The sequence below is a fragment of the Camelus ferus genome, chromosome 4 (genome assembly GCF_009834535.1).
Source record: "Camelus ferus isolate YT-003-E chromosome 4, BCGSAC_Cfer_1.0, whole genome shotgun sequence".
Lineage (NCBI taxonomy): Eukaryota > Metazoa > Chordata > Mammalia > Artiodactyla > Camelidae > Camelus > Camelus ferus.
In genome coordinates this window covers 44,928,493-44,954,320 of record NC_045699.1, presented here as the reverse complement: position 1 = coordinate 44,954,320, position 25,828 = coordinate 44,928,493, and the positions used below count along the sequence as shown (strand labels likewise).

At 51.3% G+C, this 25,828-nt stretch overlaps 1 protein-coding gene across 1 annotated transcript in view; it reads left to right on the top strand.

Moving 5' to 3' along the window:
- The window catches only part of SHB (SH2 domain containing adaptor protein B), a 125,945-nt gene extending 110,971 nt beyond the window's left edge, over window positions 1-14,974 (top strand). Inside the window, exon 6 of the mRNA XM_006187784.3 lies at window positions 14,534-14,974. Within this exon, the coding sequence (XP_006187846.3) occupies window positions 14,534-14,717 (184 nt within the window). The 3' untranslated portion in view covers window positions 14,718-14,974. The remainder of the gene's footprint in view (window positions 1-14,533) is intronic.
- Window positions 14,975-25,828: the final 10,854 nt, after the last annotated feature.

Here is a 25,828-nt window from a genome sequence, read left to right as displayed (position 1 = left end):
AGGGCAGTAGCTCTGATACATAAAGTACAGTTGAGCAGAAATCTTGGGATTTAGGGAACGGAAAGAGACCATTTACATCACCTGGCCCAGTACCCTGTACAGGTAGAGAAACTGAGGCCCAGAGAGGGGAAAAAGCTTGTCCACCTCCTGGCTTCCTAGCCAGGCTGTTTTCTGGCAGCATCCGAGTCAGCCTGAGAGAAAGGGCAGGGGAGTTAGGGTGTCTGTGTCTTTGCTCTCACTGCATGAAAGATTTCACATCTTTTCAGGGCTGATGGAGGGAAAATGAACTTTCTGCTCAATTAGTGTGTGGCGTGTTTGCTCCTTCTAAAAGGTTTAAAAGAAATGCTGCAATTAGAAGCTGCTGCTGTAGGCAAAACAGGCTCCTCAAATGCTCCATGCTGGAGACTAAATGAAGACAGTGAACTTTAGAGATGGAGGTTTTCAGAAGCCCCATCTGACCGGGGATGTATCTGGAAGGCAGATCGGGCTACAGGGCTGGCTGCTGAGGAGGCTGCACCAGTTCAGTGAAGGACCAGGGCAGTGGCAGCCGGATGGAGACCGTGTCTTGGTAGAACTGATGTGAGTGAGAAGGAGCGAGGAGTCAAGGGCCTCGTCCAGATTTCTGAACGGCCTGGTGAGTGGTGGCACCGGCAGCCGCAACATGGACCTGGGATGGTCAGTTTTGAAAAAGCCAGGAAACTCTTCCTAACTCAGCTGCCCTCTTCCATTGGTGCCCAAAACCCAGAGGCAGGAGGTGCCCACACTTGCACTGCCAACCCATTGTCCAGAGCACCTGCCCACCTGTCAGTGCCCAGCATGCCTGCTGGTGGGCTGGGGTTTCCCTTCCTAACCTGCTGTGTCTCCCCTCCCTGCCAGGCATGCAGCATTGCCCTTTGCTCCCCGCCGAGAGCTCCCTGGTCCGTCCCCTCTGTCTGAGCCACCCCGATTACATTTCCAGCTGGTTTTTAATTATCTCATATCAGCTTGCATAAATCTGCCTGTGTGGCTCACCCTCCAGGGAAGGCATTTCAACTGCCTGTCCGTCGCCAGGAAGCCTCTTGTGCCCTGGGACAGCTTCCCTTCTGAGGCACTGGGTGGTCTTTCCAAATGAGAAAAACATTTCTTTCCAATCACATTTCTAACATCTTGTTAATAGGACTTATTTAATAATATTTTTGCAAAAGCCATCTGGTAATGGCTTGATTGGGAACTTGGGAGGGCATATGAGGTGCTGTGGGGACAGGCCATGGTGACAGATTCGGACCTCATATCTGCCATCAGTGAAAGGATGGCAACACAGAGAAGGATGCAGTCAGGGGTCAGAGGACAAGCGCCTGAACCCCACTGCTTTCTCCAGCCACGAGGGTCACTCAGCGAGTTATTTCATGTCTCTGAGCCTCAGCCCTGAGGCCCAGGGACACAGCGGAAGGGAAAGCTCTCTGTAAACCCTGAGAGGCTATATGAATGCAGGTGGGGTTGTTTGCAGGGTCTTTGTGCTTACTTCCCCCAGGGACATATTTGGGGTCTTATTTTGGTAATAGCTAGGTAAATAACTCAGAGGGCTCCAGAGGAAATATGATCAGTCCCCACCTAGAGGCATTTGGTGGGGCTTGAAGCAACTGCAGTGAAAATCCCAAGGTTCACTGTTCCCCAGACATTCAGGCCCTTGCAACTAGAAGGGTCTTGAATCATCCAGGTCAAGATCCTGGCTTTGAGATGAAAGAAACAGGCACAGGGAGGGGAAAGGACCTTCCCAAGGTCCCGCAGTGAGTTGCTGGAGCCCAGATGTCTCAACTCCCATTCCCAGGGTTATTACCCTTCTGAGCCCCATACCACTGTATTTTCTTCCATTTTCTCCATAAACGTTCTTGGTATTTGAGGCAGATTTATAAAATCAGATGTCAGATTTTATAGCTCTTGTCTTTGCTTCCACAGTTCAAATGCTAAAGCTATAAAAATGTTTTGCTGTGCACGTGTGTATGTCACATACACATATACACACTCTTCCACTTTGCTGGGGTGGGGGCTGTTCCATGCCTGGTTCTTAGAGTGCCCTAAACCTGCCCTTTGCTGGGTAGCACCCCCAGTGAGCAGCTACAATCCTCCTTCCAGCCCTGGGTGCTTTCTGCCACTTTCAATGCCTTTTTTTTTTTTTTTTTCAAAGATTGCTTCACCCAGGAGGAATATCAGAAACAATTGCTTTTGGCAAAGCTGGCTTATTAGAACTGCTTTAATTAGAAGCTTTTTTTTTTTTTTTTTTTTTTTTTTTCCTGTTCTCCTTTTGAAAGTCTACATGCTGCTTACGGCCCCCGGCGGCTTGGGGACCAGCCTGCCACATTCTCAGCACAGGCTTTCAGGGCAGGGGCGACAGGTCAGCAGTGCACCTGTCACTGCTGCATTCCTACTAGGCACTGGGCCTTTGACTGGATGGGGTGACAAAGGCATGTCAGACTCTAAGCTCGTGGTCTGGGCAAGGGGACAAGCAATAGGTGAGTGCTGTGATGGAGGGAGGTGTGGCAGAGAATAAGTAAGTGGGGAAGAAAGTAAGTCTGACTGGTGGCATCTTGGAAGGCTTCCTGGAGGAGGTGGCATGTGAGCAGGGCTTTGGAGGATAGTAATGTATTGAGAAATAACAGCGAGGTAGAAGGGTAATTAGGTTTGGGATTAGAGGAGAGTTTGTGCAGTGTCCCCTCTCTCTGTGGTGCCAATTTGAGTTTTCATTTGTCCCCTTCACATAAGCCCTGCCTTGGCCCGGGTGATTACTAATTGTGGACAGAGATGTGCCTTGTGAACTCCAAAGTCTCAGTCAGCTCCTCTGTCTCCCCATGGCATTCTTTCTGCATTGTTGGTCCTTTATCTTTCCCACGATTCCTTCCCACCCCCGACCTTGCCAAAAATGCAGTCGTGTGCCCATCATTTCCACCTGACACTAAAGGTGTATACCCACCTGGGCTGAACACAGCCTCCCAGGGAAAAACGCATTTACACGGTGCCGGGCAGGCACCTTTCAGTCCCTGCTACCTGGTGTTAGAAATTGATTTGAACAGGCTTCTGCAGCGTATCCTCTGAAGCAAGTAGAATTGTGCCAATAATAATGATTAAAAACTTGGGGCAGTATATGAGTTGTGACACAAGTGATGATGGAAACACTGAGGCAGCAAATGCATGAGATGGTGTGTGCTGGGCACACCCACATCTCAGATTCACCATCTCCAAATGTTAGCATAATTCCATTTTGAGTTCAGGTTTTCAAGCTAAAAAAATACTTTTTCCCATCCTGAATTGTTCGACTCTTACCCCAAAAAATCTTCTGTGACAAAGGGTTGAGTGTCTCACTTTTGTAGGAGTTGTGCTTTTAAAAAACCAATCTGTTCCAATAGTAAGTAACTTTTTGGAACTCAATTACTTGCAGCCATGCTAGAAAAAAAAACTGTAATTAATGTGGTCAAACCCTAGCCAAATAATAAAATGAAAGCTTTGTTGTGTATCAAGGCAGAAATCAATTTCATTAGGGAGCAAAGAGCCAGAGATTTAATTTTGAGAAAACTCCACCCTGGACGGAGGTTGTCAAGAAGCTGCCAGAATGAATGCTCAACATGAGAGGATTCGCCCTCCAAAGCCCAGATTACTAAGGGCTGATGGTGACCTTCCAAAATTGCATTTGCAAACCTTCCAAGTGTGGCCATAGCCAGTGAGCTTTTGCTTCTTAATGTGCTTTGACTGGGGCCCCTTTTGGTTTGGTCAGGAGGTGCATGTTGTCTATACCCACTGACACTTGCGTGTCAATGAGATCCTGTCCTTTGGGATCAGGAGGAGGTAGAAGGCTTGTGGTGTCCACATTGGCAGTGGAGTCGTATCCAGAAGAGGGGCTGATGGCCAAGTGGGGCAGACCCACTGGGGTCAATGTCCAGTTGCAGGCCCCCAGTGTATGAGAGATCGTGACACAGGAGACACAGGAGAGGACAGGGGCTTCTGCCTCATGAGGACAGCTGGAGAGAGAGGAGCAGCCTCAGGTTTGCTCTTGCTTCGGGAACCAGAGCTCAGTGATGATATCAGTAGGCTGCTCTAAGTCATATTTCAGCTCAGAACATGGAAGGACTTTCCCATGGGCAGAGCCGTCAAAGGTCAGAAAGTATTGTCTTGGTAGGGAGTAAGCTCCCCAACACTAGGGGTAAGCAACAAAAACTGGACACAAGATGGGTATGTTACATAGGACTTTCCATCATCAGAACTAGAATGGTGGTTCTCAAACTTGAATGTGCGTGGGAATCTCTCAGAGAGCGTGTTAAAGGCAGAGTCTGGTTCCAGAGAGGCCCAGGGAGCTGCAGGCTTAGCAAGTCCGCAGGGACTGTGATGTGGGCGTTCTGGGGCACATTTGAAAACACTTTATTTTTGAGAAACCTGTGCAGCGCTTCCAGCCCTGAGACTCTGGGGTACCTGTAATGAAGTTAAGTCCTTTTGTTTAATATCTAAATAGTCATCACTTCCTCATCATGTGATGTGAGCATCTCCTGTGTGCTAAGCTTCAAAGGTTTAGAGGTTTGCAGGACCTCAGTGGTCAGTCATCTAGTCCTGTCCCTTTGTTGTATAGATGGGGAAACTGAGGCTCAAGAGGGCAGGAGCCAGGGCTGGGACCAGGTCCCTCATGTTCAGTTCAGAGCTCTTTCCATTTGCTTTCAGTGGACTTTAGGGAACATCATAATCTACTCCCCAGTTCACCGATGAAGACACTGAGGCCCAGATCCGCAAGGACTTCTGGGAGTGTCTCCCACTGAAAACCACTGTCATTCACATGATTTGCAAAAGACCCTTGGCCAGGGTGTCTGGGTGGCTTACAGTCAACTGTGTGCCTTTGAAATTCCAGGGAGGAGGAAAGTGCCCTCAGGTTACAGGCAGGACCAACAAGCAGGTAGGTCTGATTTAGCTTGCAGTTTTTAAAAGCCTTTCTGAATTTTCTTTCCTGTTTTTTGTTTTTTGTTTTGTTTTGTTTTTAAGTGAAACTGTAAGTTGGATCTGGTGCTTTGTAGGTGAGTCCCCCACAAAGCTTTGGGGGGACTCACCTACAAAGCACCTAATCTCACTTGGTCAGTTAGCAAGGGAAGCCCCCACCAGGAAAGGAGTTGGGTCAGGAGATAGTAAGGGTAAGCCCTGTGCTTTGAGGATAAGGATGAGAACTGGGGTGTGGGGGGATTGCTGCCTCCCCCCACCCCCCGTATCCCCACCTTGTCACAGCCATCACTGCCTATTCGGAACATACAGAGGCTCCTGGTAGTGCCCGAGAATCCCCTCCAACTGATGGCGCAGGGTGAGGGTGGGGGCATTCTGGTCCCTGATTCACTGGAGAGTAGGAGCAAACCTCCGCCCTCCCTGGGTCTCGGTATCACCTGTAAAATAAGGGCAGGAAAACAGATGGTCTCAAAAGCCTCTGCTTAGTGTCTTGTCTCCCTCAGAAATGGTGAATACAAACAGTACACACAGTAGGTACTTAAGAAATGCTATAGACCATCTATGACCACTATTTTTTAAGCAGAGAAGCCTCTTTCCTCATCCTTCCCATTTTGCTTTCACATGGATCCCAGTGTGTAACAATGTGCTTTTGAGGGTGTAGTGAAATACCGCTTGATGTTTGGGGAAACTGATCTCAGGGAAGAAAACACCCTGCCCATTGTCACCCAGCGACAGAGCTGGGGCCAGAACCCAGCCTCCCACCCCAGCCAGGCGGGCTGCCCAGCTGGAGGAGGTGGAGCTACTGCCAACGTGACCGTGAACCGCAGACCAGGCAGATGGGGAGACACGCTCAGCACTCAGTCTGGGCAGCATGGAGCCAGCAAGACAAACCAGATGGGCAGCAACTTGTATGCAGGCTCCCGCAGGGCAAGTAGAAACCAAGCCACATCTGAACCCCGAGCCGCAGCACCTGCCCAACATTCTCATGCACCATCCAGTTCAGACCTCGGGTCAGCTCTTATGGATGGGCAGTAAGAGCTCCTTCCCACAGAGGAGGAGTTGAGGCTTAGAGAGAGACACGACTCAGAAGTGGCAGGCCGGGACTCAGACCCGGGTCTAAGTCCCCCGGGTCTGCAGGTGGGGGACCCCTGCACTTACCTTTCAGGGCTGTCTTGCCTCCTCGCCCAGGCATGCTCCCCTCGTCTCACTCTCCAGCCTCACCTGGGTCGACCCCAGGTTTCCAGCTCCCCCTTTGCCTAAGGAAGCCATCATGCCCCTCAAGTTCCTCTCTATGGCAGCTGGTGCTCACCCCACAGCTGCCTTTGCCCAGTATCTGCCCAGTCCCTGTTCTGGACCTTCCTTCGGGTGTGGTGTCTTCCCCCTGCACCTGCTGGTTGGGGGTGCAGTCTGGGATTGGTCCTTGGAAATAGCCTGAAGCCCTTTGCCGCCAAGCCTTCTGGCAAATTCTGGGCTGTCTTAAGCCCTTAAGTGAGGAGCCACACAACTAACATGTATCAGGTGTTCATGCTTCATTCACACAATGTTCTCACTGACCCCTTACCACTCCTGTGAGGGTGAACTTTTGTTATTCCCATTTCATAGATGAAGGATTTGAGGCACGAGGTGACTATTGAAGTTTGGGGCTGGATTATTCTGTGTTGTGGGGACTGTCCTGTGTATCATAGGCTGTTACGCAGCATCCCTGACCTCCGCCCATGGATGCCAGCAGCTCCCATGTTTCCACACATTGCCAAATACCCCCAGAGGGAGGTAGACTTGGCCCAGTCGAGAGCCAGTGCTCCACGGAGAGTATGGGCTGAGAAGGGCTTGTCCTAGTAGAAGGAGACCCTCCAGGCCTGAATGCACTCTGTCCGTCCTGTTGGCACAGGTGTTAAGAAGCCTGCTTTTGCCATTGTGCCATCCCAAGCCCAGGGATTCACTGCCTTTCCTCAGCGTGAGGATGGCCATCTTGCCCTGCCTTGGTCTTCCTGCTGATGCTGGCGCAGCCCCCACACCCCTGTGATGTCTCTCATTGGCTTGAGAGCTTCAGCACTGGAAGGACCCCCTCTTCCTTTTCCAGATGGGGTTGCTGAGCCTCAGGGAGTGGGGACCTGCCCAGCCAAAGACATCAGTGGGATCAGAGTTTGAACCCAGGCATCTGCCTTCAGTCCAGCAACCACCACCAACCCCACCTGCTCCAAACACAAAGGGTCTTTGTATTCCTAGAATAGTCCTCAATCAGAGGTAAAAAGGAAAAGGAAAAGCAAAAGCATGCTAGACCCTTTTTCCCTTCCTAAAGCTCTGACAACATCTCATATGTCACCCCTGCCTCCACCCTTCCCTTGCAGTTTCCATGTGCACTTAGCCGAGCCAGAGGACTGATGGGAACACCAACCAAAAGGACTGCAAAAGTCATCCAGCTTGACCCCCATGTGTCATTACCCTCCCATTTACACGCTCCCAGTCATGGGAGGCTCACTCCCTCAGCTGTCAGTCTTGATCATTAAAATCTTCCTGTCTGATACTACTGAGAAAGTTGCTCCAGATGAATTCATTTGGACCTACCTGCCGCATTGTGTGGCACAAAACAAGCCTCCTGCCTCTCCATGTTTGCCAGAAGATGCGTCTGCCAGCTCTCCTTCTGCCTGGAGATGGCTTTTCATCGTGATTTACTGAAGGCCCTCACCCTGAGCCGCCAACTTAGAGCTTGAGAAATGCCCAGGCTTCTCGGGGAGGCTAATCGCTGCCGATGCGTTTATTGAAGTCTAATTATTTGGTTGTAAATCAAGTTGTTGGGCTCAGCGGTGTTCACATTTAGATGTTTGTTCGCTATAACTTGGTGCATATGTCTTTGGCTTGTCACCCTGAAGGCTGTTTCGGAAGGCAGTGGGTGGTGTGTGACCTCATAAGCCCCTTCCCCCAGCTCCCTCGATTCCTTGAATGTCTCAGCTGGAAGGGTCCTCCATGCCCCCCACTCCATGCTTTACACAGTTAGAGAACCCGTCACACAACTAGGACTCACGTCTTGGTCCTCTGGCTCGGAAAGCCCTGGAGTTGTCTCACTGCGACCCAGGCAGGTTGTTTCTCCCTCTGGCCCCTGGTGTTCTTGTGTGTGCAGTGGATGTCTTGCAGAGAGCGCCAGCCCTCCCAGCTTCTTTGTGAAGCTACAGGTTGGTCCAGTTACAGACCAAGGGCAGCAGCGGCTATCATGTTCCTGTTTGTGTGCCTGGCTCCCAGGCCCTGTGCTGAAAGTTCACAACGTGTGCAGATGCTGGCCTGCACGCAGTAGGCCCTCAGGAGATGTCAGCCAGGTACCTTTCCCTGGAGGGCCCCCATCACTTGAGATCTGGGTATTTCTCTCCCACTTCAGGCTCAGGGCTCTCCTCAGAACATGCTTCTCTGCAGGCACTCACACTGTTTCTGGAGTGGTGGCACCTTGCTCACAGGCATGGTGAGGAAAGTTTGTTGTATCCCACCTCCCTGGAGATCAAAGAGCAGACAGTTCAGAGCCATTTGCTCGCAGAGGCAGCATTGCCAACCATGGGGTGGGCTTATGGCAGGAAGTACCTGTTTTGTAGGCCTCTAAGTAGCCACTGAGGCAGGAGGTATCTTGCCATGGTCACCCTCCAGGCCGGCTCCCTCATCCAAGGTCACAGCAGATCAGCATCAGAGCCAGGCCAGGAACCACACCTGTCCCCCATTAATTCAGCACAAATGCCCGTGTCCATCTCCACCCTGACTTGAGTGCACACCTGTGGGGACAGAAGGACCCGTTGGGCTGGTCTCATGCCCTCCCCTGCTGGTCTCAGGGCCTGTACACTGAGGCCCTGAGGGTGAGCGCTGGTGGCCATTGTCATGTTCACAGACAGCAGAGGACCTGTGACACCTCCCTCCCCTGAGAATCATCCTGCAACCAACTGTTGAGAGCATTTCAAATGCACAGTCTCCTCCTTTCTCTGCTCTTCCCTATCTCCCCAGGAATCTTACAAAATGTAAGATTCAATTGTTTAATTTAAATGACCTTACTAGAAGAAGAGGGGATACAGCCACTTAGAGACCTGCTGGGCTCCAGAGCAGACAGGGCCTGGGCCATCGGGAAGACGGGGCTTTAAGAGAGAACTTGTATCACATATCACATTTTATCTAGGCCCGGGCAGGGGCACTGGTCGGCTCAGTGGACCCAGAAATGATTTATTTTCAAATCCCAGGGAAAGAGAGGGGTTTGACCCATTCTTCCCTGTGGCTTCCCTCAGGTAAGCTTTCTCTTTCTGATTTGAGAGGCAGGTGCCTTTGTACCCTCTGAAGGGGTGACCCTCTGCATGCTCCCCATGGCTCTGCCCCTCACGAAACTTGCTCTGCAGGCTTTTTCTGGGACCAGGGCTGCCAGACAAAGCAGCCACTGTGTCTGGCCTTGGAGGAGGCAGCTTCTACCCTGGCTGGGCCACACTGGGGGACAGGGTGGATTGACCACCAGCCTGCCCTCAGGAGCTTGCTGTCCAGAGAAGAGGATGCATGGAGCCTTGTCCCTCTGGCTCAGGACAGACCCTCACTAGGTAACTGCTGGATGGATGGATGGACAGACAGAAGGACAGAGTGCCCAGCTGTGTGCCAGGCATGTGCTGAGGGCCCAGAGGGGAGTAAGGCTTGGCCTGTTGAGAAATGTCACGATGAACAGGGTTCCTGACCTCAGCAGCTCACAGAGCTGCAGGGCAGAAAGAGTTTAAAGGCCCACCTGGACACCAGGATCAATCTGCTTGGGTGGCCAAGCAGGGGAAGATAAGGCTGCAGTCATAGTTTCAGGGCCTTGAATGCTCACCACAGGCTAAGAGAACACAGGCTTTAGAATCAGTCCGATGCAGTGAAATCCCAGCTGCACCATGTCCCATGGGACAGAGCACACAGCCTCCTGCAGCCTGTTTCCCCATCCGCAAAGAACAAGAGTTACACTAAGCAACTGAGCAACATTGCTGTGGGCTTAAGTGAGATAACACGTGGCAACGGCTCATCTCAGCCTGGTGCACAGGGGGTTCGAGCATGCATTCTGCAGTGGCACTGGGGAGCCATGGACAGTTTTGAGCTGATAGACAATGTTTGGGGGCATCTCAGTCAAGAGAGCAGCTCCCAACCACCTTTCAACAGAGGTGAACCAGAGATCGCCTCTGTGTATGGATTCTGGTAACCAGGTCCTACATGCTAGTCCCAAAGGGCAATTTCCTTGCCTTCTCCTGCATAAATATTATATGCAAGTATTTTTAAGTCATTTCATCATGAAAAGAAGTGATTTAATATAACTATCACCCAGGATTCTTCATGAAATATGCATCAAGCAATTAGGTCTAAAAGCGAGAGGTGAGGCCTCGCACCCTGCTCGGGCGGGCAGCTGCGGGCTGAGTGATGTTTTATTAAAGCCCATGATTATGAGACGAGGTGGGGCCTGTTATTAGGCCCGGCGCGCCAGGCACGTTTGATAATCCTGGTGATGAGGAGGTGCTTTTTGTGATGATAATGAGTGATCTGACAGCCCCAGCACCCTAGCCTCCGCCAGCCTTACAAGACTCATTAGACAGGTCACCCACTGGAGACACCCCTAATTGTGACTTTGCTCTTGCAAGGTGGCCTATCAAAGGAAACGGGGCTGACGCAGGAGCTTGGCAGGTGGCGGCAGCCTGTCTGAGCTCCCCAGGGACTCGGGCTTTCCCAGAAATGATGACGGGGAGGTGGCAGGGGCCAGGACCCAGCCTACCTGACCCTGCACTCATGGGTCCTGCATTCTGGCCGCAGCCACAGCCCACCTTGCTGCTCTCTCTGACCTCAGTTTCCTCCAGGGTATCCCACGATAGCGGGTGGGGTGAGATGAGATGGTGCCCTGATTTTTTCTTGCTCCGGAAGCGTTGTCCAGGGCACCACGGCATCCTTGTGCATGCTGGTTGTCTGAGGCACCCACCCTCCTCCCTGGGAATTTTTATCTTGGGCTGGCTATCTTCTTCTGCATAGAGCTGAGGGTCGTTAAAGCCACCCCTGGCAGCTGTTTGTAAATCTTCAGCTGTTGTTAGGTGGCATCTCACTTGTGGGGACCTCGTGACCCATCAGGATGTATCACCACAGCACACTTCTTGGGTATATGTTGGCAAGGCTTTGAACCTGACTTTTGCATGAGTTGGGGTTTGACAGACTGTCTCAAAAAGAAAGCCTGCTCACTTTGCAGGGCCCACCAACCCTGTGTGATAGGTCACCACCCTGCCTCTGTGGCAGGGGGCTCTGCTAGTCAGGACACACCATCCCCGATCACTCCAGGCCCCTGTGCTGCTCTGACCTGCCATCAGCCCAGTGGAGTAGGACTGAGGCCCAGAGTCGAGGAGCCACTTGCTCAGGGTCTGGTGCCTCTTGCCCACCACCCTGCCTGGCCTCACATGGAGCACTGAGGGCTAAGTCAGAGCCACTCCTGAAGCTGGACAGTGCTGAGGGCAGGAGCGTGGGCTCTGGGAAAGGCTCGCCAAGGAGAAGCAGCAGCGCTGGCGCTGACTGCTATGTGACCCTGGCGCAGCCACCTCCCATCAGTGCTCAGCACAGGGCTTGGCTCACAGGAAGTGCCCAGGAAATATCAACCCCGAAGGCCGTCCGGGCCCATGCCCAGTGAGAGCAGGACTGGAGGCCTGGGGCAGCAGTGGAGGGGGCGGTGAGGCTGCAGAAGCCCTCACCAAGTGGGCAGCAAATTATGTTTATAAACACAGGATCCAGGACCTTAGACCCAGAAGTGCCCTCTGAGGCCATCCAGTCAGCCTCCCCGTGGATCCAGTAGGGGCTGGGATGGCCCAGCATGGCCCAAGGACAGCCTGAGGTCCAGAGAACCACCCTGAGGTTCAGGGTGCAATGCTTGAGCCCAGGGGAAGGGCCATTCCTACAGGGGCTCTAATGTGAGGGCCGGCTCCTGGGCCTTTCTCCCTCTACAGGGAATGGTCAGGCCATGGACTTGAGGGTCACAGGCCTGAGTCCTGTCTTGGTCTCTGAACTTTGTGACTACCTGCCCCCTTGGCACAGCCCAGCTCAGAGTTTTAAACTAGCATGTACTGGAACACCAGCGTCAGGGGAAGAAACACTGGGCCTGGAGAGTCAGGAGGGACCACAGGTCAGTGCTGGCACCAGTGTCTGAGGTGGAGGCGTCAGTGTGGAGTTTCTATACCTGGTGGCTGTACCGAGCCCTCAGCTGAGAACAGAGGAGCTTCAGCTCCCATCTCTGATCTGGCAGCTGTTGCCACCATCCCTGCCCACTTCATCCCTCAGTGGATGTTTTAAGAACAGCTGGTGTGAAAATATTGCATTAACCCATATGAGCTATTTTCCTTAACCTTAGAAGTTACATCAGCTCCCCCTGCAACTTCACCCCTGCCGTGCCTGCAGAGCTGCAGCGGTCAGACCAGCTCAAGGCTGGTTGCTGTGATCTAACACATCCTAGGCTTTGCTCTCCCAGCTGTGAATCTGTGGTACATAAAACCCAAAACATCACCCCATGCAGGGCAGGACATGTCCAAGGCCACGCGCGTGTGCACACACACACACACACACACACACTCTTTTGCATTGTTCACCTGCAGTTCCAGCCCTGCTCCCCAACCTACACACCCCTTTTGCAGGCAAAGCTGAACATGTGGCCTCCAAGAGCACAAAGCTTTGTAACTATTCCTGGTTTCCTTAGCCACCTAATTTCGACGCTTTATTCCAGCAATCACAGTCCTTTCCTGGCCAGCTCAGATTTGCAATCTCTCCAACAAGGTGGGTAGCAGAGTCTTAGCTCAGATGGAGTTGCTCAGTTTTTCTACTTAATGCTCTCATCAGTTCCTTTCTAATGGCTTAAGCAAGTGCGCCTCCTGCTTCTCAGATGTGTCGATGCAATTCTCCAGTGAAATGACCCTTCACTGTGGAGCAGAACTTGCCACAGGCTCTGTAATTAGAACATTGTCAACCTTAAAAAATCTTGATTTAAATTTCAGTTCTTTACAGGAATTATCCTCTCTTGAAACATAATTGCTCTCTGAACGATTTCCTTTAAGCTGAGGGTGACACTTCTAAATACATTATGAGCAGATGTATTGCTCAGTGCCTGCACTTCATTAAGCATTTGCTCTGCCCATGTGAAAATGATCCTAGAGTCCAAATTGACACATTAATAGAGCAGGCACTGGTAAGCGTGGGGAATCCGTTCTGGCTGGAAGAGAGTTCTGGCGTGGGCGTAGCTAAAGCAAGAAGAACCAAAGCCCAGAGGGGCTGCAAAACTGCAAACCTATGTCCACATTGGAGCTCTCGGCCTCGCGCAGGGTGGGGATGGGCTTTGGAGAAGGCACAGGAGATCAGAGCCCCAGTTCTCTCACTCAGTGACACACACCCAGTAAATTGGACCATGCTTTTGGAAGCCAAGCCATCCACAGGTGTGGTGGCAAAATCATAGAAGGCCAGGCTTGGAGCTGAATGGATAGGGAAAGGGCAGCCTGGGCAAGGCAGGTGGACGGAGGTGTTAGCCATCCGATGTGACCAGAGTCCTGGGTGGGGGTGGGAGAGGTCCGCTAAAGGCCAGGCAGAAGCAGCGCTCCACCCACCATGCTGGTGCAGCTGGCAGGCTGTGAGGGTCACTGGCACAGGGCTCTGCTCTGACCTCCGAGGAGCCCACCTACTGCCCTTTTCAGCAGACACCGGGCATGGTGGGCACAGAGCCTGGGCCCTGTGCTGGAGCTCTCAGGGAAATTGAGAGAATGGATAAGTAATCACAATTCATTCAGCTCATTCAGGCATGTGCTGATGGAGGCGTGTCCTCCGTGCAGTCAGAGGGAGAAAGGAGCCCTGCCTGTTAGAGCCTGGAAGACTTCCTGGCCAAGGAAATGCTCAGGCTGGGCCTTGGAGAGGAAGGAAGCACAGAGAGGAGAGTGCCTGAGTAGGGGTAGAGGGGGAAAGCCCACATTCTCCCCACATTCTAGTGGCTAAAACGAGTCCCTCACATGGCTACAGTGGTTACAAGGGAGGCTGGGAATTGTAGTCCTTGGCAAGGCATCCCCTTCCTAATGACAGTTCCATCCTGATGAAGGGGGAGCCTCTGTTTCCTCATCTGTAAAGCAGGGGTGATGACCCCTGCCCTGCCCACTTGTCAGGGCATGGGGTCTTAAACACTGTGCCTGCCAGGCAAGGTGTAATTTCTTGTCTACATCAGTAATAGGAAGAGGGGCCAAGTTTAGGGGTGTGTCTGTTTTCCTGAAGAAGTCCCCCAAAGCTCTCAAGGTCAGAAGACTCTTCTGCAGCCGTGTTTGCTGCTGGTTCCTGGTGCACTGCTGGGATTAGGGGAGCTCTTAAGTGCAACCACATTTAAGCTGGTCTCAGGCCCTGTTCCTGGCTGGGATCTGTTCTGTCCCAGAGGAATCCTTGAACCTTAGCAGGGATTTGGCCAGAAGAATTCTTTGGGGTAAGGAATATGAATACATGACATATCCTGGTTCAGAGCAGAACTGAGTGGCTCTCTGAGAATTGCTTTCCTGTTCCACAGCCCCCCGACCCCCTTCCTCATCCTAAGCAGATCCTAATCATCTCTGCACTTTGTTCACAGGAGCAACCAGGGCTTCATGCACATGAAACTGGCCAAAACCAAAGAGAAATACGTCCTGGGTCAGAACAGCCCCCCGTTCGACAGTGTCCCAGAAGTCATCCACTACTACACCACCAGAAAGCTGCCCATCAAAGGGGCCGAGCACTTGTCCCTCCTCTACCCCGTGGCTGTGCGGACCCTGTGAGTCATGCTCTGTGACAGGGCCCAGACGTGGAGGAGCTGGTGGCCCCGCCGACCCACCCGGCCACTGTTGCCACCGTGTCCAGTTTGTGTCGTGTGTATGGTACTAGCACACCACTGCATGTCTCTAGAATGCTGTTGCCACTTACGGGGGCTGGAAAAGGCCTGGATAATGACTGAAGGACTGGCCATCATGCTACCCTGGTCCCCACCCTCACCCCTCCTCGAGTTTCTGTGAATTAAAATATTTGCAAATCCAAAGAGATGCCTTCCAGGATGAACAAAGGAGAGCAGCTCGGAGGGGCGGGGCGGGAGCTCCCGGGGTTGCGGCTCTTTGTTCTCCAGCTGTCCACAAATTCACACCTGTGTACAGGCACCGCTTTCCCACTGGGCCCCCTTAGTGCTGGGAGCCAAATGCTGGTGCGCTGAGCCTCCCCTCTGGGGGGAGGGGTGTGTGTGTGTGTCTGTGTCTGTGTCTGTGTCTGTGAGTATGAGCACATACCTGGGAGAACACGGCCACACACAGATGCAAGCCCAGTCATCCACTTTAAGTCACTCAGTGTAATAATTAGGAGATCTCCAAGGAATCATTGTGCAGCCAGAAAGAGGATTCAATTATTTATGAATAGTGTGTGTAAATAAAATAGTCATTTAATATATTCTTATCCCTTTTCTTAATACACCTCAAAGGGTCTCTGAGGGGGGCAGTGCTTACCTGCTGGTTTCATTCCCAGAACAAGGTGTGTCTCCTGGGCGCACGCGGTAGGTATGACAGGCTCTGGGGTGGGAGGGAGGAGAGCCCCCAGCGCAGGGCTGAGGCAGCCGGTGGGGCAGAGGGGTTTTCTTTGCCCCCTGAGAGTCAGCCTGCAGGAAGTGGGGCTCAGGCTCCAGCAATGGTAGCCTTGAATGTTGACCCAGCAACCACGCTCTCCCTTCTGCCTGTAGCAGCCCAGGGATGGCAAGTCTGTGTTAACCCCCAGGAACACAGTACCCAACGGTTCATAACGAGCTCTCCCCATTATTTGGTCATTGCCACCCTGTAAGGCATTTAACATGTGGGGAAAGGGAGGCTCAGAGAGGGAAAGTAACTTGTCCAAGGTCACACAGCCCATAAGCAGAGGAGGTTCTGGAGCCCAGACTGATGGGCTCCAAGGCCAGTGCTTTGGCTCTCCATGGCCTCACTGTCACCCTGCTCCTGGGGGAAGGCAAAGCCTGACCTCTCGAGGGACGTGGCGCCTTCAATCGTCCGCACTGCTTCCACACAGGTAAAAACACCCCCACCCCCACCCCCACACTCCACCTCTGTCTTGTCCCTGCCCTTGACAGGAGACGGGGTCTTTCTCACAGAGTCAGGGCAGACACCTGGTAAGTTTGCTGTTATTCAATTCCCCTTCCTTTCCCTCTGACCCACCCACCAGACCACAGTTAAACTCGATGGAAGAAATAGAATCATCCCACCCAGCAGCAAGGAAGGCATGGCTGCCACCTACTGAATGAGGTGAGAGGGACCCAGACACAGCACAGGCTTCAACGCCTTCACCAAGCACGCATCATGCTGCCTGCCAGTGGTCTGAGTGGAACGGAAGTTTGGTGACCGTCGTCCCCAGCTCCAGGGGGCTGAACCGAGTCTGAACATCACCAGCACGGCCAGGCCTTCAGAGATGCTTCAGGCCCACTGTTCAGATTGGAGGCGAAGGCCCAGTGACGGGAGAGGACTTGCCAGGGCTGAGCAGCACTAGAAGCCCAGCCCCTTTAGGTGGCTGCTACGGCAAAAGCTGTTTCCTTGGCAACCACTTCCTGCCCAGCCCGCCTCTTGCTCTTGCTCAGCCTCCCAAGTCCTTGTCTCCGTCCAGGTGGACCCAGCCCCTCCTGCCTGTGGCCTGGGTCTAGTCGCCAAAGCCTCAGTCCTGACCTTTCACCTGTTTTGTGTTTTCCAAAACATCCTTTGAGGCAAGAGGACCTGGAGTGATTCACACTTTCCTCTTTTTTTTTTTTCCTACTGAATGGGAAAATGAGTGAGGAGTTGGCACTTGTCCAAACAGAGGTGTCAAAGGAGACTGGATCCCAAGGATCCAGTTAGAGGCTGGGGACGTGGGAGGCAGCCTGTCAAGGGGACGGGGGTGGCCTCCACCAGCAAGTCCAGGTTCCTGCAGGGCTCTTCCTGAGGCCACAGGTGGGGCAGTACATGGGCCCCACAACCCTTCTTGGTAGACAATCTTCAGAGCAGATTTCTCCTCAGAAGCAAATGCCTGAGGTCTGAGGATAAGCGAGACTGCCTCGCCCTCTGGCCTTGTCTTTGCTCTCTTAAGGGATTCCTGGGCCTCCCTCCTTTCCCCGCCTCCATCTTCCTAAAGTTTCCCTGGGAGGCCCAACCTCCAGCTCCCCTTTGGGACTGAGTCCGGCAGAGGAGCCAGCTTACAGGATGGGAGCTGCTGAAAGAAATTTTTTTCCTTAATTTTATGAACCTCTCCCTCTTCTTCCTCTAATTGTGACTGTTTCCTCTGTCAGCGTGTATTCATGTTTTCTTGGACATCTAACAATTGAAACAGCTTTTCCCTTTCAGAAACACTCACATTCAGGTTACTGGCGTTGGTTTGGGTTTTGTTTTGACTTTTTTTTTTTTTTTCATCTGCTGCCAATTAATGGGGAGAAAAAAAAATGAGCTGGATTTCTTTGAGGGAAAAAAACAAGCTCCTGCCATACAATATCTCTCTCTAGCATTTTGTCTCAGAACACAGCCTTCAGCCCCTGACAGGCTGCCGTCGTTGCTCAGAGCCACAGAGCTGCTGGAGTTTTTCCCTTCTTTCTTTCCTTCCATGGCTGGCTCCATTATTGTCCGTAACGCCCCGACCACTTGAGTGGTAATGTCCTTGAGCACTGAAGAGTCAAGGGCCTTCTGGGCAGGCCCCCCAGAACACGATGGCAGCCCCAAGAAGAAAGGAGGCTTTGTGGGGAGAGAGGGCCCACCTGCCTGTCAGGAGAGAGGCTCACAGAGCTGCCCTTCTAAAGAAAGTGTGAGGCGGCGGCTCCTCTCTGGGCGGCTGGGCCAGTCAGGCTGAGCTGTGCTGCCCTCCCAGGAGGCTCTGGGCTGCCTCCCCTCAGAGGCTGGTGGATGAGCCGAGAGGAATCTTGATGTAACTTCGAGCAAGGGCACCATATCTACAGGGGAGCCCTTGACAGTCACAGGACCCAGAGGTGGCCTTTTGAAGATTTGGAACACCAGCTCTGGCTGGTTCTCCAAGACACTCTGAGGGAAGTGGCTGATGCCACTTGACCAAGGGCCCAGCAGGGACAGACAGCCAGGCTTACCATGTGCTCTCACAGGCCCCGGGGACAGTGCGTGCAGAAGTGACAGATGAGGTCCGCTGGCACTTGGAGTTAGCCCATCGACGCTCGTGAAGGGTCCTGGCTGGATCAAATGGTCATTCAGCAAACTGTCTCTACCTTCCAGACTTGGTTACCAGCAGAGACAAATGGAGCAGGCTGTCCAGGGGAGCCAGCACAGCCCAGAGACCCACACAGCGTCCTCTGGGCATGGACAGCCCTCCGCCCCTCCCCCCTTCCCCGGGGCTGCGGTGTCACAAGGGCCAAAAGCCTTGTGCCCACCACCTACTCCTCAAAAGTGTCCTGTAAAGCTCTAATTCTGTGTGACAAGCTGTATGATAATGTATATTTAATGTGAAGCTTTTAATATCCCAATGTCTTGTTTAAATGTACCTCACTGAGCGCACATGTCCTATTTCTTTAAAATGCAAATGTGTGCCCCAGGATCTAGTTTGATTGCCTTCTTCTTGCCGAAGCTGAAGATCTGCCATCATCCCCCAAAGGTAGATTGTTACAGGAAAAAAGGAGCCTTCCTGCTTCCTAATTAGGAGGAAGCTAGAGCCTTAATGAGCTCGTTAAATGAAAACAAATTAATTTGTTCAGCAAACATTTGCTGAGTGCCTACTGGTCCTCAGGCCAGTGAAGGCAGAGGAAAATGGGACCCAACACCTGCCCTCAAGAAGTTTCCAGTGTGGGGGGAAAGCAGGCAACTACGAGTGATGTAACAGAGAGGGGCTATGGTGCCCCTATGTCGGGGGGGGGGGGCGGAATTGGAGGATGAGTAGGGAGCCTGGACGGCTGGTGTTCTGGGCTGAGGTAACAGGTCAGGGATCATCGGGGGTCCAATAGGCCTGGTGGAGCACAGCCTGCCATGGTAGGAGAGGGCAAGTCCTCTGGGCCTCCAAGGGCTTCCTCCTGTGGAGGGAGAATTGCAGAGCAGGGCGAGGGGAGGGGTGTTCATCCCCTTGGTCTCCCTGAAGCCTGGGAGATGGTGGCCTGTTTTCTGGAGAAAGGTGGGCAGTCTCCCATTTGCCCTCACACCATCATCATCATCCTGTGCTTATGCTGCCCAAGGCAGCGAGAGCCCGGGGGTCTGCAGCCCAAGCCCCTCCCTCACACACGGCTCAGCACTGAGGAAGCACAGGGTCCCTAGCATGCCCGGGAGCCTACTCTGGAGTGGAGCCCGACCTCACCCTGCCCTGGAGGAGCTCACTGCCTCTCTCATCCCTCACTCCTGAGGACGTGGCCTCCATCTCTTAGCAGGCCCCTTCCTCGCCTGCTGCCCCAATGTCTCAGGCTTTGATTCCATATTCCAGTGACCCAGAATCCACACCTCCAACTCCTTAGTCCCTCATTGCACAAACCCACCATACACCACACACACACACACACAGACACACCACACACATAAACACACACATAAACACACACACCACACACGGACACCACACACGGACACCACACACCACACACAGACACCACACACACCACACACACCACACATACATACACCACACACACACCACACACACACACAAACACACACACACACACACACACACACACACACACACACACACACACACGGCTTGTTGTGGGAGGCCCGTGTTCAAGGGAAGGCAAAGCCCTGGCATGTTCCTGGGCCCAGCAAGGACCAGGGGCCAAGGGCAACCCCAGCGCTCTGCAACCAGGAATATTTCCTGAAAAGAGAGGAGAAAATGTCTCTGGTGGTCCCCTCTAACGTCTGTTTTATGTTTGGGGGAGTATTTAAATTTCTGTTTTGGTTCAATTTAACAAACACTGAGCATGAAACAGGGTCTGGGACAAGCTGATGACCTGGAGCAGGAAGCTGAGCACAGAAAACATCTCCTTCAACTAGTCGACAGGAAGTTGTGGTCAGCCTGACGCCTGCCTCCCTGCATCTCTGCATAGAGACCCAGAAGTGCGGGCCAGAAACTGAGGTCCAGAGAGGGATAGGGGGTTGCTCAAAGACACACAGCAAGTCCACCTCCACTTGCCTCTGATGCTTGAGGGTGGCCGCCTTGGTCAGTACAGCAGCTCTAGGAAGACAGGGGTAGGGGTAGGGATTCTCCTAGGACAGAGTTTACAAGTCAGTTCCCTCTCTCTTGCTCCCTCTGAGAGGCAGCATCTCAGACCTGCGGTGACTGGTATCATCTCCGGCTTTTGGGGACAACTTTGAAGGGACAGCAGGATGTCACCAGTGTGGTTCTGGCGCCCTCGTGTGGTTCATTTCAGCATTGCAGACAGTCCCAGGGAGTGGGGAAGGCCGCTCTGCGGAAACAAACTGAAGAGAAATGAGAGGGCTGCATGTAAACGTGGTGGACGATGGGTGCCGTAGCAGAGGGACAGACAGCAGAGGAAGGGACAGAGAAACGGCTATCTGAGCCTGACGTCACATGCAGGCAGAGGAGCTGGTGTAAGCAAGACCTGGGAGGCTCCCTCTGACTCCCAGTCCAGGGCTCTCTTAACTGCTTTCTACTCTATGGCCCCGTTACCTCAGGCGGACTGAGAAGGAAAGACAGGCCGAATGAGAACAGCTGAGTACAGAACAGTTTTATGCAGTATTTCTTTTACCTATTGACTTTCTGATGGTAAAAATTACTGTTTACTTACTGAACGAAATTTTTATTTCAGGGAAATGTAAAGAAGAAAATTAAAATTACCTTAAAGAAAAGCACTGTTATTCTGAAGTATTTCCTCAGCCTTTTTTTCATGCATATATATAATTTTTTCCAGCTGTATTGAGATACCATTAAAATATCATAAACTTATACATTTAACATTGTATAAGTTTAAGGTCTACAAAGTGATGACTTGATCACGTATATGTTGTGAAATGATTACCACAATAAGGTTAGTTAAGACATCCATCACCTCCCACATTTACAATTTTTTATATGTGGTAAGAACATTTAAGAGCTAATGTCTTAGCAACCTTCAAGTATGTGATAAGTGTGGTTAGCTACAGTCACCATGCTGAATATGAGATCCTCAAAATTTATTCATCTTGTAACTGGAAGTTTGTACTGTTTGACCGGCACCTCCCCTTTTCCCTTCACCTCTCAGTCCCTGGAAACCACCATTCTACTCTCTGTTTCTGTGAGTTTGGCTTTTTTCAGATTCCACATGTAAGTGAGATCACACAGTATTTCTTTCTCTGCCTGACACTTCACTTAGCATAATGTCCTCAAGGTCCATTCATGTTGTCAAAAACTGTGCGATTTCCTTCTTTTGTGGCTGTATGACATTTCATTCAGGGCGTATATATGTTTATATACACCTCACATTTTCTTTATGCATTCATCTGCTGCAGGACACTTAGGTTGTATACATTGTTTAAAACAAAATTGGGTTCATGTTGTGCTTATATAGTTCTATAACCTCCATTTTCCACTTAAAATAGTGTCATGTGCTTTTCCTTCATGTTATTAAATCTCCTATGACATGACCTTTTTCTTGGCTGCATGATATTCTACTTTACATTAGCTTATTCAAGTTTTTGTACAAACAGCTCTGCAAGAAATATCTTTGTTCAGAAATCACTACCCATATTTCTGTTTTTCCCTTAAGGAGGAACTCATAGAGATGGCATTACTGGGTCTGAATCTAGATACATCTTTAAAGATTCCTGTCCTCCAGACAGACAAGTTTACTTTCCATTGCAGGTCTGGGAGCCCCCCTAAGAAAAGTCATTTGGTTACATTAGAGGACCTGCAGCAACTTACACTTTTCATAAAACGTGAGGCATGAGTGAAGCCTTTTCCTTTCATCAAAAATAGCCTGAGCTCAGGCATGGGGGCTGTGGGGGCAGGACAAGAGGCTATCTGAGCTCTGCTTGTAGGTGACCAATTGTCCCAATCTGACCCAGTCTGAGGGGCTTTCCAGGATGTAGTGCTCTCAGTGCCAAAACTGGGATGGTCCTGGGCAGACAGGAATAATTGTTCACCTTAGCTACCAGACACCAGCTCCTGGTGTCACCCTGAGCAAGCCCCTTATCCTCTTCACCTGTGAGGGGGATGTCCTGGGCTGGGGGCCAGGCAGTGCATGAGGCAGGTGTGAAGAAAAATAGCTGTCACCCCTTGAGGTGGGGCTCCAGGTGGCCCAGGCTAACATCCTAACTCCATCATTTCCAGCTGTGTGACCTGGGCAAGGTACAAAAATTATCTCCACCATAACACGGTACAAGAAGTGACCTTATGGTGTCATTACAAAAATTACACACAGTGTTGGATGAACGTTCTTAGCACACCTTAGCTTTCGTCAGCCTTCAGCTAGCGTCAGCTAGGATGAGAACAAGGCGAGTTTTCATAGGAAACACAGGGGCCAATACAACCACAGACTGTGAGAGGAAAAGGGGTATGGCATTCCTAGAAGGCTTCCTGTAGGAGGTGAAAGTGGCGTCCACTTTACAAATTAAAAATGCCCCAGCCCTACTAAACATAGTGACAGGGATCAGCGCTCAAGATCCTGTTCCTCTTGGGACTGAAGTCCAGAGCGGTTTTCTCCATCCTTTACCTCCGCATCTTCTGACATCTCATCTTTATTTATTTAAGTTAATGTTATCATACTCTATTATTTAAATAATAAGCAGCTGTTTTATTTACTATTTAGATAATTACATTTGTTTATTTCAATATTAAACCTAGTATTATCTTTATTGTTTAAACATCAAATCTATGCAGTGTCTTTACTGTTTAAATATTAAACATGTATCGTGTCCACTGTCTGTCTCCACCCTCTAGAATGTGGCCTCCACACAAGCAGGGATCTAGGCAAGCGACTGGCACATAGCAGGTGCTCAATAAGTATTTGTTAAGTGATGTAACAACGATACAAGTCTCCAATTACAAGGGACTTACTGCGTGTGCCCTACACGTTGTGCATGCGCCAGTCTCCCACCAAGAGAGCCCCACTGTGCAGATGAGAAACCGAGGCTTAGAAGGTGCAGCAGCACCAGGAAAAGCAGAAGTTAGATTTAGTGGTGGGGTCCCTGCACTCCCCCTCTCTGCCTCATGCCCCAGAGGGGAGCCACCACCCAGAGGTTAGCAGGATCTAAGGGAACTATAGAGTCCCTTCACCCCAGGAGCAAGAGAGAAGGGTGACCTGTTCCCTGAGCTCTGCTGCCTCCTCCACATCCACCATGTGAATGAGAATCAGTCTCCATCGCACCAGAGCTGCATCCTGGGGAGAGTCCCTCAGGGACTCAGAAGGTGGGCTCAGGAAGGCCCCTCATCCTGAGGCGGGGATATTGAGTCTCTGAGAGGGGGAGGGTTTTGCCCCCAAGGTACACAACTGGGAAGCGGCAGGTCTAGGACTCAAACCCAGGTCTGCTGACCTTGCAACGTGCCACATCTAGTTCAGTGCTTCCCTCTTTGCCTCATCATGTGATTCACATGTGACTCAAATTCTGAAGGCCTTCTGTTACCGAACAAAAGTTCGTGTTCCCAACACACAGTGAGGGCAAACAAACCGAAACATCGGAGTTTGAAGCAGAGAAAGGTTTATTGCAGGGCCAAGCAAGGAGAATGGGTGGCTCATGCTCAAAAGACCTGAACTTCCCGATGGTTTTCACAGAAAAGGTTTTATAGAAAAAATTTAGCGTGAGGTTACAGGGCAATGCTCCAGGAATCTTGTGCTCTGTCTGAAGTTGCCGTCCTCCACCTGGGTGGGGCCCTAGTTCCTACAAAAGAACTCAAAGATACAGTTATGCATATTCCTTGAGGAGGAACCAGGACCCTGCCCTGAGTCTGCACTACTATTTCTTGACTGTTCCTCCCTTCTTTCTGCATTCACTCCCTTCCCTGATTAGTAACTGTTTGAACCTGTCCTTTGGAGCGCAGGGAAGGTCAAGGAGGCTGAATGAATAAGAAATGGAGGACAAAGAAAGGATTTGTACCAGGGAGGACCCCATAGGGTCCTGCTTCACTTCACTTCCTCTGGTCTTGGTTGACATCAGGAACCTATATTTGTGACAAGCTCGTTGGGTGTCTTATGATCAGAGAATCTTAGGTAAAGGGCCAGTCTCCCCTCTGCCCTGCAGCTCACTGTCCACAGATCCTTTCCCAAGTGCCAGGCACCAACTCCTCAACTGACCTCTGAGTGGGATTATGAGATTGTGCTTCTGTTCTCAAAAATGGTGGAGGTGGTGCCATCCCAGCCTTATCTCACTAGGAAACAGGTCACAGGACTTCCCTGAGCACACGAAATCAGAGGGAATAACTATCCCGTAACTACTTGGAAAACCCAAAGACTATTGTGCAAATGTTTGATGTTTTATTGACTCAGTCCTTGCTAGGTAAAACTTCATTTGTATTTCAAAAGTGTGTGTGTCACTTAGATACCAAGTAAAGTGTCTCATGATCCCTCTCAGAGGTCAGCAAATATTCTGAGTACCTGAGAGTTACCTTTCTGAGGGGCATAGGCTCTGCCTGTAGGTATGCTTGGAACAAAGGCAAATTTGGGGAAAGGAACCTAGGTCAGGGAGAATGAGAAGTCTGGGACTCCTTCCCATCCCACACTTCTTCTGGAGCCCAACTAGTTTAAACCTTAGTCATGCTTTGTGGGTCACCTCTTCCAGGTAGCCTTCCCTGATTGCAGCTAGTGCATTTTTGTTCTCTTATGGACACTCACAGCACATGGTATGTCCCTGTCTCAAGCCCTGATCATTTCTCCTTAGGATTGGACTCCAGTTTCCTCTCTGGGCTGCAGGTTCATTCACTCACACATTCCTGAGCCCTGCAGGAATTGAAACTTTCAAAGTTTAGGTTACTATTATGAGTCAAGGTATCAGTTTAGAGCTGTTGTTTTCCAAAATTGTCTGAGAAGAATCACTTGGGACTTGTGTTAGACAGAGAGAGACCACTGCCCACCCCCCCCACCCCTCTGGAAATTTTGTAGTAGGTCTGACTTGGGGCTGGGGATCTATTTTTTAACCAATCTTCCAGGACCCAGAATCTAGCTTTCCAATCTGTAAAGTGCATACAAGGCACAAAAAACAGCACTGTGGGGGAGCTCTGCAGCATCAGGTAGTGAGGTCACGGTCAGGGAGAGCAGCAAACATCCTCTCTGTGAGCTGAGCAATGAAGGGTGAACAGGACTTTGTCAGGAAGCAGGCAGGGCCCTCGAAGCGCAAAGGACTAAGTGTTCGCAGTCTGGGGACTTGTACAAGAACACAGGCAAGTGAAAGTTCTGGGAAGAGAACCAGCAGCGGCTGGCCTGTGGCTGCAGCCTGGGGGTGTGAAGGGGAGTGGCAGAGACAGGCACAAAGGACTGCAGGGGCCTGAGAGTTGTGAGCTGAACAGAAAGGAAGGTCACTGACCCCTTGCTCGGGAAGGACCGCAGATGACCTTATCTGGACGGAGCTGCTCACAGTAGCCTGGACTCCACTGATGACAGCCTGTGTAAAGCTGTTTTTGTGGACATAAGGGCCCATGGAGCCTGAGGGCACTAGACAAGTTTCTAGAAAGCATTTTGGCAGGAGAGGGAGGGAGGTAGGGGGTAGAGGGTGCTTAAGCAAAGCTCCATTGGCAGCATTCCTTCCCATCGCCCCTTCCCCAAGAACCCAGATCCTCTCCACCAGCATTGTATTTGGGCACTCTTTTTGCCAAGCCCTGAGCTGGAGGGCCAGAAACAAGTCAGACAGCTCTGTCCTAGTGAGCGGGCAAGGGGAAAGGGAGACACCTTCATGAATGGTTGTAACATAAGGCAGATGTTAGAACTGCCCCAAACTTTGTGCTAGGGGAAGTTAAGGGCAAAAGCAACCAATATTGC